This window comes from Eleginops maclovinus, chromosome 16 (assembly GCF_036324505.1).
Source record: "Eleginops maclovinus isolate JMC-PN-2008 ecotype Puerto Natales chromosome 16, JC_Emac_rtc_rv5, whole genome shotgun sequence".
NCBI lineage: Eukaryota > Metazoa > Chordata > Actinopteri > Perciformes > Eleginopidae > Eleginops > Eleginops maclovinus.
Genome location: NC_086364.1, coordinates 2,126,435 through 2,143,934, shown reverse-complemented (window position 1 = coordinate 2,143,934; position 17,500 = coordinate 2,126,435). Strand labels below are relative to the sequence as shown.

Sequence of the window (17,500 nt, the reverse complement as noted above, 5' to 3'; positions counted from 1 at the left end):
TCATTACGTTAGAATACAAAAATGATGTATGTATATTATTTTATCTTTTTAATAGAATGTGTGTATTCTTATGAAGGGAAGGTGGGTATACCTGCTGGCTGATGGATAGATACAGAACTAAAACATACTGTATTTATAAACCTTCTATTTCATTTGAATTGTGTTATATACATTTGTTGTTTGAGTTTTGATGCCAATCCATACAGAAGGGTCTGCATAGGCAATGACTCAGCGTTTGTTTTTTTTTGTCCAGAGTGGAGGTCCCCACTAAGATGCGGGTGGAGCGCTGGTCCTTCAGCCTGTTCGAGCTGCTGAGCGACCTGCGAGGCCGAGACGACTTCAAGATCTTCCTCAAGAAGGAGTTCAGCGGTATGTGGTCACATGGCATTAGACTCCCTTGTGTCTATTGTAATATTTTGATATTATATTGCATTCAGCTGTTTCATGCAGAATAGAATGTAGAAAGAGATCTTAAGATATGCAGCTTAACGGGAGGTACTCTCAGTGTTAACCAATTCAAGAAATCAGACATTTTGAGGTTTCCTATTAAAGTGTAGTCACACGTGGTACCTCCAGTGGGCAAAATGATTCCATGCCTATTTCAAATATTGGTAGGACAGGCTACAGTCGCAGAAGAAACATGTCATAATTATAGTGAGTGCATATTCATCATAAACCGGTGTGTGTGTGTGTCAGGGGAGAACATGGCATTTTGGGAGGCAGCTGAAGAACTGAAGTGGGGCACTGCATCGTCAATGACATCAAAAGCTGAGACCATTTTCAAGTAAGACAGAGAACTCTATCTGTGTGTGTGTGTGTGTGTGTGTGTGTGTGTGTGTGTGTGTGTGTGTGTGTGTGTGTGTGTGTGTGTGTGTGTGTGTGTGTGTGTGTGTTTTTGTGTCTGTGTGTGTATGTTTGTGCCTACCTCCATGCAGTGAGAAGAAACACATACAGAAATGTGGAATACTTGAATTGTGTCAGGAGAAAGTGTGATTACGTCTACTAGACTAGAGTCACACCCGTGACTGTTTGTAAAAAATATATTTGTATATATTTTCCGTGTGTCTTCTTTTCTTTATGTATACCGAAATGTGTGTGTATTGACTGTATATTTGTCTGTATCACACACAAAGAGGAATTTACTTTGACTTAACACATTTTCAAACAGTTAGTAGAGAACATTCTATTCCCAATTTCATCAGAATCAGAATTTCAGAATGTTATCCCAGATATTGATCTGGAGGGTCTGTGTGTTCAGGACCTTCCTGGCCCCTGGGGCCCCCCGCTGGATCAACATTGATGGCAGGACGATGGGTCTGACCGTGAAGGGCCTGGATCATCCTCACCGCTATGTGCTGGAGGCAGCCCAGACACACGTGTTCCTGCTCATGAAGAAGGTATTCTGTGTGATGCTGAGACGGCCATCAGTGCCTCATACATTCATCTTTACCCATAAGGGTTTATTGGTTATTGTGAGGATCTATTGTCTGGCTCCCTGTTTGGTCACAGAAAGCCAGTGTTACAGTGTATGTTCACCTACAGAACAGTGCTGTTGGGGGTGATGTAATTATACTGGGCCTGCTATATATTATACACACAATGCTTTGTGATACATATCAGATTTGCCTCGATGCAGTGAACTGAGCTCCTCATGCTGCGTCTCATTGCTACAGGACACTTTCTTCCGCTACCTCAAGTCCCCAGTGTACAAGGAGATCCAGAAGAAGGCTCTGAACCCTGAGCCGCATAACTTCAGGTTGGTAGCCCATCCTCTACTCTCTGACATCTCGCTGTCACTGCACATGACCACATGTTTAACATGAACCTTTAGGCATCCCAATTTATATGTAAAAGAAGACCCCCCAACCATGACAGGTGTGACCCTCAGATGGATACTTACTTCTACAAACACCTTGAATAGTTTGCAGTTAGAAGTTGGTTTGATGACTGAGCCCAACACATTATAACTTAAAGGGACATCCCAGCAGCTACTAAGAAGGTTGCAGGAGGCTGATCAGAAAAGATTCAAGCCAAACATGCCTGAACTTCCTACTTACTGATTTATTTATTAACTTTGTGGACTGCTCATGTTTGGGTTAGTCAGATGTGACAGAGCAGGAGGTAGAGAGATTGGTCTGTGTTGTTTTAGAATCAGTATCATAATGGATCCCATGTCTTTTTTCTGCAAACCAAATTTACCTACAGGTACAAATAAATAACCTGAACCTGAACTTACCACCAACTGAAAGCCAATGGATGTGCTGTGATTTCTATCAATCAATTTCTTCATGTTCATGTTTCCACCCTAGCCCAGCCCAGCTGGAGCAAAACGCTCAGAACCGGAGCCCAGGCATCCATCCCATAATCCTCTGGCAACAGGATGAGTCAGAAAAGGCCAAGGCAGCCATTGCCTCTGCTCCGGTCGATGTCAAGGCCATGATGAGCAAAATAGACAGGAAATAAGTAGAGAAATAGAGTGTGTGTGTGTGTTTGTGTGTGTAAAGGGTTCTACATGTCACACACACTGTGTACTCTGTACAGAAGACTTTGCTGTGTAATGTCATTACAATGAATGTTGTTCTGTAAATATTCCCCTAATTTATCGAAGGGAAAACTCCAGCCTTGGTTACAAAAGGATTACTGAACAGGCCTCTGTGGCGTAGATGATGACTACACAAAGATGCAAAATGATTACACATTTAAAATAACTGCACTTAGATTCTAAATGACCCTAAAGTAACAGAATGGCTACATAGTGACTCATAATGACCACAAGATGCAAACGACTGTCTGGCTCCTATGTAGGAAGGGTGGGGGGGCTTTTACATGTTTGAGTCCAGGGCACTGTTGTCTGATAATCTGCCCATGGGGTTTTTAGATGCACATCTGAATGAAAGGCATCACCGATACAAGATTTTTTAGAAAAGTATTTTGAGTATGTTATGTTTCTACATGTTAAAGTCAAAATTTGTATCAACAATCAGATTTATTTCATGTTAAATACAAGAACATATTGCATTAGCTGAGCTTGTAATAGTTATATTTCTCCCATGCATATTACCTATTAGGAGACACGGTTGTGTACATTGGAGACAGTTTTGTTGGTGTTGGTTAAAATAATACTTGGGGCTGTAAAATAATACTTGTGGCTGTATATACCGCTAAGAGATGTTAAATCAGATTCAAGAGATTTATTTTTAATAACTGCAAAACATTGCTCCAGTTATAGTCAGTTAAGTGTCATCATGTAGGTCAGTGGCTGGAGACTAGAAGAGAAGAGCTCTCTTTGGAAGATTTGCACCTTCCCAAAATGAATAAATGTAACATTAGAACAGACAGGCATTTGTGTGTTAATAGTTGTTATTACCCATACCACTGTTCTACAGTGTATACTATAAACTACTGTGTTCCACAGCAAGCAGTACCTTTTAAATTGAAGAGGGTTGATGACTAATGGAGTTCCATCAATATTAGAACTGTTTCTGTACAATGACAATAAAGGGTTATTTGAAGTCAAAGGAGTCACAGCAATGTCACCATGGGTTGGTGGATTACGGTTTTTAAGCCTTAAAGGTCTCCTATTATAGCCTGGCTCCACCCTCCTACGTACTTCCGCTCTATTTTCATTGCCCTTCAGTACTAGGCAGGGGCGGTTTGTTTATTGTGTTGTTATTGTATTGTGTTTGTGTATTGTGTTGTTATTGTATTGTGTTTGTGTATTGTGAATTGGGCGACGCACTACCAACGGGAAAAAGAGGGGATTTTTTTTCTAACAGCAGCAGTAATCAGTGTTCTCGACGTTAGATCTGTCAAACACGTCATTGTCCAATCAGACTAAAGTCGTGCTTCACATGGTCCCGCCCCTTTAGTAGCGATTCCAGTCAGGTTAAAAATCGGGCGGGGGCAGCGGCGCCGATTTATGTTTCTGCCGGTGGGTGCTCTAAAAAGTTTAAAGCCCGACCCTCGACAATCTCCGTGTGTGCGGTTAAATCTCCGTGGGTGCTCGGCAATCTCCGTGGGTGCTCGGGCCCCGAAGCACCCACGGTATCGGCGCCTATGGGCGGGGGGCGTCTCCTCTCCTCTGCAAGGAGCTGCTGCTGTACGCTGCGCATGCTGCAGGACTCCTGCCCCGTGTAGCGTGTGTCTGGAGGATCGGTAAATTAAATCCATTCTTCAGTGTTCTTGGGAGGCCGTCGTATATATTTGTGACTTTGTTATACTTGCTGCTACTCCCGTTAACTTCCAGAAACTTACTATGGCACGCTCAACCTCTCTCGCTCTTACACATGCACACACTTACCCCCCACTCTCTCTCTTAAAGGGATAGGCGGCCGACATTTTTGCAATCGGTGCATCCCTATTACAAATGAAATGTAGTACAGAGTCTGGTAGGACCAGACTACTCCTATTATACTATATTTGAACAATAGTAGGGCCATATCTATACAAAACATGTCTGTGAAGTGTTCTGCTCAAAACACCAAACAGATCCCCCATCCAACAGACCATATTACTTCCAAAAAAGAGTGGTTTCAGCTTGCCGACTGTAAATGGGGCACGATAGGTTGGGACGTTGTCGGGACGTTGCCAGGAGTTCAATGTAAAGCCAGCCCACATTTTCCTTATTACGTCATAAGCACAGCAAATCTGGATCAGCTCGTTTGTACCCTTGTTTTTAGAGATGTGGGTAAGGAGGAAAAGAGAGAGGGTTGTATTTGTGACACTTTCTGAGTCTCCTTACACACCGGGGACACATATTTATGTATAAAAGACATCAAAAAGTGCATCTAATAGGGGACCTTTAAATTTGGCATTCGGACTGTTCCCTTCTTTGTTTCCTGGAACCGAACCAGATGTGACCATATTGAATGAGAGGCTGGACAGGAGCGAGGTTGGCGTAATCAGGTACCGTTAGCAGCTAACGCTAGCTATCTGTCTAAAGTGACTGGAATGGTCATTTACACTTATACACTTTCAACTTCTTAATGACAAGGTGGCTACACCTTAAGGCACTTCCAGATTGGCTTTATTTTTTAGTTCCAGACGTTGTTGTCCCTCTGCGTTACTGAAGCACAGCAAAAAGCTAAATGCAAAACAATATTTCAGCAAAAGACAAATCCCGAATCTCCCTCTTAGTTGAAATTCTTTGCCTCCTAGCCCAGGGGAATTAAATCACACAACACACACGTCTCAAAAGACAAAATGGTTTTATTATATTATTTTTACAAAGTTTCTGCAAAGTCAAATAAAAAGTATTGTGCATAAAGGGTTATTTGGCCATGCCAGACAGCCAGCTGAGTTTGAACAGAGAGGGAGCTGCTGAGTCTTCGTCCTGAGCAGCCAGCTGTTTGAACAGACTGCCCGGCCGAAAGCTGTCCTGGCCCGCTGTGGAGGAGGAGGGGGGGGGAGGCGTCTGCTGCAGGAAGGAGAACACAGCAGGTTTGCTAAAGTTTTGGTGGATTGTCTTGTATGTCATCCAAAGTCTTAAGCACTAAAAACACAACACAATGGTCTATTGTCCCTGGGTCCCCGGTTTAAATAGGACTATGATACTATCAAGATCCTGGATGGCCATGTATGCAGACATTAAACTTGCTCAAGAGCCCATCAAATGTGTTCCAGCCTTGTGATATGTAGCATCACAGGGCTGGGTACAGGAGAGCCTGGCTCTGGAGCGTCATGCTAACACTTGACAGTGGACAGGAAAGATAAAGGAGCTAAAGGTCACATTAATTATTTCAGGGGTCACTAGTAGGGACTACTTTCAGCTTTAACTGGTTCTTACTGTCACTCAAAGTGTTATCACGGAGACCCTGGATTATTCTGTCACCACGGACGGAACAGTCATGTTTGCTATCTTATCAAGAGTCAAATCACAGGAGGAGAGGTTAGCTCCGAGCACCCAGCAGTGAGAGGATGTTCAGCCCAGCTTAGCAGAGAGAGTGGAAGCATATGGACACTGCTGGCCATGCAGAGTATACTGGCTCCAGCGCACACTGATTTCATCATACCTAATGTTGCACACAATAATTGTTTTTCTTTTATTTAAGGAAAGCTTAAAATGGATTATTTTGGACAAGTCACAACTTGAGCTGCATAGAGACATCAGCTTTTTTTTTATTGCTGCAAACATTGCCACACATTAAACTAGTAATGCATGCAACTCAAGATGTGATTTGTCCACTCAGAACAGGGAAATGCCATGTCATTGTTGCAGTGCTGCTTCCCCAAGAAAGTGTCTATAGTCATTAGTCTGATCCTGAGCTGATCCCTGCAGAGGGTGGGACAGAACATAGTTTCAACCCGTCTGAATCCTTTCATCACTTCATGATCTTTACTGTACTGCAAATGCACCAAAGCTAAACCAAGGCACTACTGAAAACACAACAAAAAACACACACACACACACACACACACACACACACACACACACACACACACACACACACATACACATACACACTGAGGGACTTGCCTGAGTCTCTTGCACTCAAAATCTCTGAGGAGGCAGAGGGTGTGACAGACAACATTACCCAGAGTCCAACAAAACAATAAACAGAGAGATGAAGACATACGGTGTGTGTCAGATTATGAAACGATGAGAGTTACGTCCTGCTGCTGATCTCAGCTCAGTTACTCACCAGCTGGTGAGGCGCCTCAGAGCTCCGGGGGGCCGACTTGGGTTTACGCACATTGGACATGCTGAGAGGCAGCAACCCGAACCTGAGGAGGGGGACATCGTGGGAATTAGGTTGAAATACATTTTAGAAAAAATATATAGTACATGTCCTAAAGAGTGAGGGAACAATAGTTATATACAGTAATATAAATGACCCGGATTATAACTGGACTCAATGACAATCCCTGCAGTGGGCCCAAGTCACTTATATTCATACTATAGGGCTAGCCTATATCATCAGTCAGGACGAATATAGTATAACTAGTTAGCCCCGTCTGTTTCCCTCTGCCTCTAACAAGGATCATTTCTTACTTAAATAACGCTTTAATCTCCAAATGAATGTAGGACTTCTCAACAGAGATAGTAATGTCCAACTAAAGCAGAACCAAGTAACAGGAACAGATACCTGATTAAGATCCAGATTTATATAGATTATATTTGAGCTCCACCTTTATAATAATAATAACAATATTGAAGAAGCTGGTTAATATAAGCCCTTCTGAATAATATTGAATAGAGTCCACAGTTTGAAGGTTGGTTACTAAATGAGAACAAAGATGCTGGCATGACTCTACTTCCTTTGGTCGCTTGGTTAACACAAGTCTGTTTACGGACACATGAGTACTTAAGAGATACTGACCAAAATGTGTGAGAATAAAAATCTTTGCAGAGCCAAAACCTTCTTGCTTGGATTGATAAACTTCTCTACTTCGTTTTTGTATCTGAAAATGTGGGATTTAGGCAAATTCGCCCAATATTTGACTTGGTAATTGAGTTTAACTGAGCTGGGGTTGACCTCTGACCTGATCTGGCTGCTGGCCAGTGGCAGGATGTTGTACGGCTCCTGGGAGTTCACACTGCCGCTCCGAGAAGGGAACTGCTTCTCTGAGCCCGTCAGCAGGCCCAGCAGCACCTGAGACACAATGTCACATGACCCTCAAACACTGCAGTGACAGAGCATCACCAGTCACATGTTAACTGTCCCATCCGTGAACATATTGTGTGTGTGTGTGTGTGTGTGTGTGTGTGTGTGTGTGTGTGTGAATTGTTCATGGCGTGGTGCTGAAGTACCGAGGTCCTCTGGGACATGCGGTTGAGGTTGGTGTTCAGCGGGGTCGTGAACACGTCCAGGTCAAACGGGTCGATGTAGCCCTCCAGCCAATCACAGACGTCGTGGAATCTGAACGACACACAACATAGTGTTTGCAAACTACGCAGGATGTTGAAGAAGTGGTTCAATCAGAAAAGCAGGTTTTCCAGCTGGAAATCAGAGCAGTCAATCCAGATGTACCTGCTGAGGGCAGTTCTTACAGAACATGTGGAATACGGTTTCAGACTGACTGTGTGGTCAACTGACGCACACGCGCGCACGCACACACACTCTAAATAAGCAACAGATAAACAGGAACCTCACAGTGGTGACATTTGTTGTACATTTAATAAGGTTTGTCATGGTTTTCTGTTTGGGATTGCTCAGTGTGTCATATCATCAGCTGTTATTGTGTCATCACAGTGCATTGGTTGAGATGGTTAGATCCATAATACAATCAGCTGTTCACCCGTGTGAGGGGGATTATTCTCATCATATGATGTGCATGTTATAAGAACTTAATCTGTGACATTAAATGGAGGAACTGTTCAACGCATTTTGGATCTCTGCAATTCTTTTGTGGAAGTGTGTCAGAGAAAGCCAACTGGGTCGGACCTCAGCCAATCAGATTCAAAGATCCAACAGGAAGTACTGTACCGAGTTAGTGGGCCTTTCTCAATATGCGTTCTTGTCTGTACTCGTGTGCTCGTGTTCTTGTGAAACGTCATCTGTCCCAAGTACTGTCCCAAACCCAAGTTCGCTTTCACCAAGAACGGATAAAGTTCCCGGATGTATTCCCGGAAATGTTCTCGACACGCCCATTTTACCAAGGATGCATCGGATGCTAACTTGTGTTAACTCGGCAGTGAATATATCCCAGCATTCATTTCGGCATTCAAGCGAGGAGCGGAAAATTACTCGACGCCATTGAACAACGGTACGTTTTTACTATTTTCGTATGCTATTTCATCACTACAAATTTACTTTGAGGCGAGAAATCAAGGGTTTAGATTTCAAATATTAGCAGTTTTACGAAAATCAATGGCGAATTCAAAATCTGCTCAAACGTTTTCGGAGTTGAGAAGCTCCACAATTGTGTATTGCGCAATACCAGCAAGTACGCATCGTCTCAAACCGCCAACAGCGCTCTGTGTGCTGTCAACTTGCAAGTTCATTCTTCCAAGAACAACTCACAAGAACGTTCTCCCCAAGTACACAAGTCCGTTCTTTGCATTCTTGGTATTGAGAAACGCCCAGTGTCTGCAGGTATCTGACTTCTGTACGTGTGGATGTTGACAAGATATTTCTCAAACAGTTCCAAATTATGCTTTGAGTAATACTACCAATAGTCCTCACAGGAGAACATATTGTAGCGTTATATGTAATGTAATTAAAATTGAAAATATATATATATATATTGCTAGGTGATGATTTACATTTTTGTTTTAATTCACAGATTGGATATGATGTTCTGATTATTCCCTGGTTGACCTGTTGCTGCAGATAAGGAAAACGACTTTATAATGTATTCTATTAATTCATACTTCAATCATGTACAGTCATTCCTTTTGGAACAACAGACACTGGAGCCAGGAGCTGGCTAATCCACTTCATCCTGTGTGCATCAGGGTTTCCGTTAGCTGGTAATTACCGGTTTTTAGCTGGTAAAATGTATAAAAATTGGTAAATTGAAAACCTGCCAGTCAAAATGTCCGGTGATAATACTCATACAACACTTGATGTTAGCATAGCAGCCGAAGCTAATCCGACTACCTTGACTACTTGTTGCTATCTTATTGTGGCATATACCGGCAACAACAACAGCGGTATATTTTACTGGCAAAGAAACAGAGCTTAATCAGGCTCTACCCTTCGGGGGGCGGGGGAAAAAACGTGTTAACATTATAGTTAACAAGATAAAAAACCTAGCGGAAACCCTGGTGTGCATGTGATGGGTGTGTGTGTGGGGGGGGATGTTACCTGGGGTCTTGGTGGGATCTGGAGCTCTTGCCCTCCTCCAGCCTGCTGCTCAGGGTGGAGTTGAGGTACCGCAGGTCAAACAGCAGCTGCAGGGCTCTGTTCTGAGTCATGGGGAACACTCCCTCCTGGAGGACGACCAACAGACAACAGAGTCATCGAATTGTTCTTCATCTGTGTTAACGTCATCAGGAGTGGTTTATTGCCGAGCAGCGCCACACGTACGAGGGATTTGTCTTGGTGTATGTGACGCATACATAAACATAGTGAAAGAAGATAAAAAGTTAGATAAATATGTTAATTACCGTACTGGGGCCCCGCTGTGTGAGGGTGTGGTAGTGCTGCAGGGCCTGATCCAGACAGGCTTGCAGCAGCTCCTGTAGAGTGGGCCGGGGGAGAGCGTGGCCCCCCACCCTGTTCACCTCCACACACAGCTGGAACAGCAGCGACTGCACGAACCATGACGGCTGCAGAGACATGTCACACATCAGATTATTGGCAGGAGAGATAGAGAACTGCGCTTCCTGTGTGTGTTGCAGCTGCGGAGACCCTCACCTGGACTGGAAGGCGGATCTTGGATGTCACGCTGCTCCCGGACTCCGCCTCCTCCTGGATCTCCAGATCCTCCCAGTTAGTTCCGGTGGTCAGGATGGCCCCGGCAGACACTGCATGCAGCGCTGTGCCGAACCTATCCAGCAGCACCTGTTACAACACACACCGTTAGGCAGGCCAGCTAAACAGATATGTAGGGCTGCCATCGTTTGCTGGGCATTTGAGGGCAGCAGGAACAAATATTAGCAGCTTATTATGATGTTATGGCTCTTTGGAAACAGTTGCATATTTAGCAGCAGAGTGTTGCTTAATGGTTAACCCTCAAATGTTACACTGAATTACACTGAAATGTGGGTGTCACACAGGTGTAATAAAGGTGTGACAGGAATGGAATAGGGGTGTATTAATGTGTAATATGGGTGAATCAAGTCAAATCATGTGAATTTAAGGTTTAAATAGTGCCTTGCTAGTCTTCAGACTACCCAAAACTCTTTTACACCACATGTCATCATTTACCCATCCACACACGTTCACAAACACACACACACTGAGGACTAGTACCAAGAGTACCAATCATCTCTGAAGCCTGCTAACACACCACTGATGACAGCTCTACCTGCTGAGCCACAGCCGCTCAAAGCCGTATCTGTCAGTAAATTATTCTCCCTCCTGTTTGTTGCGCTATGTAAATATCTGCTCTGCTAAACACTGCACTGTTGTCCCTGTGTGTATGTGTGTGTGTGTGTTGGGAGTGTCTTTGATAAGCGGCATTGGTCTTACAAGCAATGCCTTTTACCTCACACAGTCAGTCAGCACATTGTTAACAGCACCATGTAGATAAGTGAGAGGTTATACTAAATTCTTGAAATACCTCAATGATATGATGACACCCAAATGATGCCCATATGTGAAATGAACGCCCTGAGATAATATTGAGAAATCTGAAAAGGAGTAAGTGGACATAGAGCTGAGGATATATTATGACAGCTAATATTGTCTGCTGAATATGAGACTGTTTCCTAACACATGAGCCAAAACACGATCACTCAGGTAAGTGTTCTTTTTGTTCTGCTGCCCCAAAGGGACCAAAATAACCAATGAAGCTGTAAAATAACCCAGCAGTTTACAGGAGAGTGTTTAATAGTTTCATGAAAGAAATGTTTTCTCATCACAAACCTTTTTTCCCACAAGTAAGATGACCTGTATATTTATGTGTATTCATGAACCAGGGTTTCCCGCAGCACTTTACAGCTTAGGTGGCCGCCTAAGCAACGCATGCCTGCCGCATTAACTAAGGTCTTCCAAAAAAAACAAAATAGTATGAGCGATATTCGCCGTGTTACTCTGTCCTGTTTTCTCTCATTCCAAACCGTGACCATCGCCAGCCTCCCTTCTCTGCAGAATGCATTTAGAAAAAATAATTATTTTAAAAAACGTGTCATGAATTGGAAAAGAATCAGTTTTTAGAGTTTAAATAGGCCTATGTGATATGCCTGCGAGTCCTGTGGTGCGTCCGAACAGCGGCATCTAGTGGTTGAATTTAATCGCACTATCTATCGTTGTTCGTGAACATGCGGGAAAAAAAGAAAAATTAAACATTTTGGGAAGACGTTCGTTCATCTGGAAGTTGGATAGCCGACAATCAACCTGCCGCATCAAGGTAACATCATTTTTCATCTAAATTCTAAAGGTTAGTTGTGTTTACCATTTACACGTGACTGTCTTATTGCCTACTTTTGACGATGCACGTGATTTTCTCTGGCATTGTACACAGCCAAATGGACCGAAAAATCCAACCAAGAATTGCGGGCTCCTTCATGCGATGAAGCAGGCCTAACTCACCCCTGCGCACCTTCTCCCCCCCGCCCCACCCCACCACCTTAACTAACTCATTTTCGGCGGGAAACCCTGTGTAACAATACCTGTAAACAAAGTTATAATCCTCACTATTTTGGGACACCTCTCATTTAAGAGTAGAAGAAAGGCCACAATATGGAAGGAATGGAAACCGCCCCACCCTTCACAACACAGATACATCTGCTCGTTTACCAGCTCTCTAGGACAGACTGACCTTGGAAAGCGCGCCGCTCCAGATGCGGTACGCCTCCATGCTGCACATGAGAAGCTCCTCCTTCAGCCCCGCCCACTTGGCCTGGGCGGGGCTCACCTCGAGGGCCGCCCTGGCTTTTCCCAGCTTCTTTCCCTGTCTGGGGGTCCCCTTGGCAGGGGCCTCGGACCCCTTCTGTTTTCCCAGGATGCAATGCTTCAGGTTGGGGCAGAGCTCACCCATCGACTGGCACAGCCTCGCCATGAAGAGCACTGAGCTGAGGAGTGCGGGGTTTGGGGTGGCAGGCGAGGCTGCGCTCAGCTCAGAACGGACGGAGGACAGGATGTGTCGGACGCAGGCCGCGCAGCCCTCCCGTAATGCCTCCTCTACGGCGGGGGAGTCTGTGAAGCGGTTGAAGGAGGAAGCTGAGGAGTTCTCTGTGAGAGCGGAGGAGGAGGAGGAGGAAGAGGAGGAGGGTTGACCTGAGACAGAGTCAGAACCTGCAGAATACAGTAGGAAACATGAACGTTCATTAGTATTTGGGATGTGATGATAACACCGTACTGTCTGATTTCATAGCACAGCGGTTCTGATCCAGCCTCAGACCCAGAGGTTGACTTTAGAAGGAGAACCTTCATGATCATCCATCCTATAGTTGTAGGGACCGTCCAATGACTACTTTTATTTCTACTTTTACTGGAGCAACATTTTGAATGCAGGACTTTTACTGTAACAGAGTAGTCCTACACTCTGGTACTTCTACATTTACTCAAGTACAAGATCTGAGTACTTCTACTTTTACTCAAGTACAAGATCTGAGTACTTCTCCACCTCTGCTGTCCTCCCTAGACTTTTCCTGGAGTATGGTTGAAGTCATTAGGGATCAAGGTTTGGATGAGGAGTGAGTCAAATTCTCTGGCAATCCATCAGGGCAAACTTTTTGACTGGAGGGGAAACAACCGCTGATGCTGAATAAAACTGAGTTTTCTCTGAGCTGTGAAGGAGTGAGTGACAGCCCCTCGTACCTGGGTGTTGGGAGGGAAGGTAGTACTGCAGGTCCTCAAGCCGGGCCTTCAGCTTAGCGTCCAGGGAGGAGCAGAAGTTCTGGACGCAGGGCGTGAGGGCCTGGGTCTTCATGGCCAGGTTGCTCCTCTGGTGCTGCTGCCCCCGCTGGCTCACACTGACCCAGCCCGCATCGCTCAGCAGGTCCCCCGCAGACTCCGACCACAGGAAGGCCGCCACGTCCACCTCGTACTGACCCCCCCGGCCGGAACCAGAGCTGCTTCCTGAGGAGGTTTGGAGAGCCTGAGCCTCCAGATCCCTGACCGCGGAGCAGAGCAGCTGTACAGAGCTCGCGGAGATGGCTTCACTCTCGTCTTTGGTGATGGCCTGAGGGAATCTCCGGAGCATTAGAACAGGGAATGATGTCATCCACAGCAAGTCACCATCTTCGGAGGATTGTACTATTAAATAATTGCTGGCTCATGTCAAGTTTACAAATGGGGTGGTACAGGAAATTCAGAAATACAGGTTTAATAAGAACTATTGAGTCATCTGGACAGCTAATGCTATGCTAACAAAACGTCAGCTTATCATGCATAAAACATTTTTTTAATCTTATTGTTTATTAGTTATTTTCTCACATTCCCCTTTACATCCTATAGTAACCCAATTTAACAGTTTCTTTAACAAGGGGTCACAGCATGTATAAGGTCTCAGATCCCAAAAATTCAACATGAGAATATGAAAAACTAAATGTATAGAAATCAAATCAATAAAAGCACTGAAAACATAAATAACACAGGTATATAAATAAAATAAAATATATATTAGATAAGATATATACTTAGGAAAAATATCAATATACTAGAACATTTCAAAAATAGAAATTCCTCATTTTAAAGAAGTCATATTATATTATTTGGAAATATGGCAGTATACAATTAATTATGCATGATAAGCTGACGTTTTGTTAGTACTCAGTTAGCATAGCATTAGCTGTCCGGATGACTCAATAGTTCTCATTAAACCTGTATTTCTGAATGTCCATTTGTAAACTTGACAAAAGCCACCAATTATTGAATATTTTAAATGACCTAAGGGTGTAGACACTAACTCCAACATTTGCATAATTAGCATAAGTAGGGTAATAAGCTAACCCACCCCAGTTGTCTTTGATGAATTGTCCTTCTTTAACCACATGACGTTTTTCAAAAATATTTAGTAATTTAAGTAAGTAGTGAGACCTGTGTGAACCAGGAGAGCACCAACCTGCAGGCGCTGGAGGAAGAGTTTCTGCAGGAAGTCGTCCCACACAGGCAGGGGGCGCTCCAGCAGCCGCTGACACACGCTGCTCCAGTGCAGGCTGATGGAGTCTGAGGACAGGAGGTCCCACACAGCATCTCTGATGGCTGCCAGCCCCTTCAGACTCTTCACATACACCAGAAGGCTGCCCACGCCCCGACAGATGTCCTCCTTACAGCTGAGAGAGAGGAGCCATCGGACAGCCAGCCATTAGATAGCAATAGAAAACAAATCCCAGAGCATGGAGAACACCCTGAGGCATGTGGTTAATCAGTCAAGTAAATATATGTTATACTGTATGTATCTTGTTCATGAGGATGACAGCTGCCAACTAAACATTAATTTATTTGATTTGAGCACATCACATCTTCTTTTCATGTTCATGCTGCACATTTTGTGGGTCAGCCTTCAGCCATAAGACTCTACAGAGGAAGGAGTTACCATGGCAACCTGCCATCCATCTACACCCAGCAGAGCATCAGGGAGCCCCAGCAATGCTTCAGGTGGATGACCCTGCAGCACTATTGTATTTCTTAGATTCAACTTTGTCACAATAAAGAATTGTGGCTTTATTAATAATTGTATACATAAGAAAGTAATAGTGACTACCTCGGTGTACTTGTTGTGCATTAGAAAACTAAAAAAATTAAGAACATGAAAGAGCTCAATGGTTAAGAGCAAATCACAGCAGCAACAAGCGAAGGCTGAGAGAAAAAAAGAAAATATGTGAATCCCCTTTTTTTAATCAGGAATTACATCCCACTTTATCTTTTTAACAGAAATATGACTTATTCATGCATTTATTCAAAATGCTTGAAAATCTCTCTCACATCTGGAATTCATTCAACCTATGTGTGCACGTTCTAATAACAGGACTTTGAACACACCTTTAAGGAAAGCAAACAGAACAAATCTGAAAATATGAGCAGTGTGCTGATTGGTTGGCGCTTACGTGTGGATCCACTGCTGCAGTGTGTCCCGCAGCTGCTCTCTCTGGATTGGCTGAGCCAAGGTGCGCAGGGCGGGCTGGAACTCCGTTATGGAGGGGGGCAGATACCTGAACCAGCTGCCAGTGCTGGTCTCCTCCTGCAACACCCTGCGCTCTTTAGCTGAGGACAGGAATACATCTTATCTTGGATTCAGAATACATCCATTAGCAGCCAATGCTTTACAAATATAACGTATATATATATAACCCTATTCATACAATCTTCTTTTAGGAGTCTTCCGTCAAATCTGAACATACGGATGTTAGTACACATAACGGACTGAGCAAGACCAAGTCTCTCTACAGAGGATAAATATTAAAGACAAACAAGAACTGGTCTTTTTTTATTAGCGCCCTGTAAGGAAATCACTAAAGGTATCCCGGCTGTTTACCTGCATATGTGGTAGAGGTGACGTTCTCCAGGATGGAGAACAGCATGCCACAGCTCAGAGCTCCCTCTGCAGGCCGGGGGTGTCCCTCGGGGGGCAGGTAGAAGACAGCGTAGGCCTGGAACAGGGTGGTGACCAGCAGCTCCACCAGGCTGCACACCTGAGCCTTAATCCCTGCACCTGCACCAGAGACCGCTTTATGTCAACTGACACATCTTTCCCATAATATTCAAAATAAAAACATCCACAGTAAAAGCCTTCCAGCAGAACATACTGCACATTTTGCTTCAGAACATACGTGTTTTAAATATGCTTTTGTGCACTCTGAAATTAAAAGGCATGACTGCTGGCAGGTACCGTGCTGTGGTTGGTTGAGCAGCTGATGGATGGAGGCCTTTCGGGCCAGTAGGAAGTCAGCCAGGGCCTGGCGGGGGGAGCTGCCCACCAGCAGCATGGTGGACACCAGCGCCTCAGCTATGGCCTGGTCCGACACGGCCCGGCCCCGCAGCAGGGACCGGCTGTCAAGCAGAATGGTGGACCTGCAGGAGGAGAGACCGGTCACAGACCTACAGCTGGCACTGAGTGAGTCCAGCCCATGGATCCATCACAATCCTCCTCAGCTCTGAGGCCTGGAGTTTTTCTGTGAGAATCTCACAGCAAAGCAGGACTTGGTGCCAGTGGGCCTCATGCAGAAGGCCATAAACACATCCTTTTATTTTTAGTGTGTTAGTAGCCATCCGTCCCAGAGTCCATTGTTGTTGTGTTTTAAGAGGCGTGTCCAGAGCCCTCTTACCACCAGAAGTACACTAGGGCTCCAACATGAATCTAACTGTTTTTGATATCACTACATGGACTAAGACAATATTCATATAGCAGGAAGCACAATATGTGTTAGAGGTTAGTCATGTTTTAAACACCATTTTGAAGTACAAGACAAATACAGTGGGGCAAAAAAGTATTTAGTCAGCCACCAATTGTGCAAGTTCTCCCATTTAAAAAGATGAGAGAGGCCTGTAATTTTTATCATAGGTACACCTCAACTATGAGAGACAGAATGAGGAAAAAAAAATCCAGGAAATCACATTGTAGGATTTTTAATGAATTAATTGGTAAATTCCTCGGTAAAATAAGTATTTGGTCACCTACAAACAAGCAAGATTTCTGGCTCTCACAGACCTGTAACTTCTTCTTTAAGAGGCTCCTCTGTCCTCCACTCGTTACCTGTATTAATGGCACCTTTTTGAACTCGTTATCAGTATAAAAGACACCTGTCCACAACCTCAAACAGTCATACTCCAAACTCCACTATGGCCAAGACCAAAGAGCTGTCAAAGGAGACCAGAGACAACATTGTAGACCTGCACCAGGCTGGGAAAACTGAACCTGCAATAGGTAAGCAGCTTGGTGTGAAGAAATCAACTGTGGGAGCAATTATTAGAAAATGGAAGACATACAAGACCACTGCTAATCTCCC

General features: G+C 44.3%; 2 protein-coding genes across 5 annotated transcripts in view; one reads left to right on the top strand and one right to left on the bottom strand.

The window, feature by feature from the left end:
- The window catches only part of rgs9a (regulator of G protein signaling 9a), a 16,071-nt gene extending 12,559 nt beyond the window's left edge, over nucleotides 1-3,512 (top strand). The window contains exons 13-17 of the mRNA XM_063904208.1: nucleotides 254-369; nucleotides 697-784; nucleotides 1,259-1,397; nucleotides 1,674-1,756; nucleotides 2,310-3,512. Of these exons, the coding sequence (XP_063760278.1) occupies nucleotides 254-369; nucleotides 697-784; nucleotides 1,259-1,397; nucleotides 1,674-1,756; nucleotides 2,310-2,463 (580 nt within the window). The 3' untranslated portion in view covers nucleotides 2,464-3,512. The remainder of the gene's footprint in view (nucleotides 1-253; nucleotides 370-696; nucleotides 785-1,258; nucleotides 1,398-1,673; nucleotides 1,757-2,309) is intronic.
- A 1,678-nt stretch (nucleotides 3,513-5,190) lies between these two features.
- Nucleotides 5,191-17,500, bottom strand: part of cog1 (component of oligomeric golgi complex 1) — a 14,482-nt gene continuing 2,172 nt past the window's right edge. Inside the window, exons 3-16 of one of the 4 annotated variants that reach the window (XM_063904345.1) lie at nucleotides 16,384-16,565; nucleotides 16,030-16,206; nucleotides 15,602-15,758; nucleotides 14,617-14,827; nucleotides 13,371-13,734; nucleotides 12,370-12,845; nucleotides 10,302-10,448; nucleotides 10,052-10,213; nucleotides 9,750-9,874; nucleotides 7,751-7,859; nucleotides 7,483-7,592; nucleotides 6,642-6,723; nucleotides 6,476-6,499; nucleotides 5,191-5,416 (exon numbers count right to left, since the gene is read on the bottom strand). In XM_063904345.1, the coding sequence (XP_063760415.1) occupies nucleotides 6,491-6,499; nucleotides 6,642-6,723; nucleotides 7,483-7,592; nucleotides 7,751-7,859; nucleotides 9,750-9,874; nucleotides 10,052-10,213; nucleotides 10,302-10,448; nucleotides 12,370-12,845; nucleotides 13,371-13,734; nucleotides 14,617-14,827; nucleotides 15,602-15,758; nucleotides 16,030-16,206; nucleotides 16,384-16,565 (2,311 nt within the window). In that variant the 3' untranslated portion in view covers nucleotides 5,191-5,416; nucleotides 6,476-6,490. The remainder of the gene's footprint in view (nucleotides 5,417-6,475; nucleotides 6,500-6,641; nucleotides 6,724-7,482; nucleotides 7,593-7,750; nucleotides 7,860-9,749; nucleotides 9,875-10,051; nucleotides 10,214-10,301; nucleotides 10,449-12,369; nucleotides 12,846-13,370; nucleotides 13,735-14,616; nucleotides 14,828-15,601; nucleotides 15,759-16,029; nucleotides 16,207-16,383; nucleotides 16,566-17,500) is intronic. The other 3 variants (XM_063904346.1, XM_063904342.1, XM_063904344.1) reach the window with 3 other exon arrangements.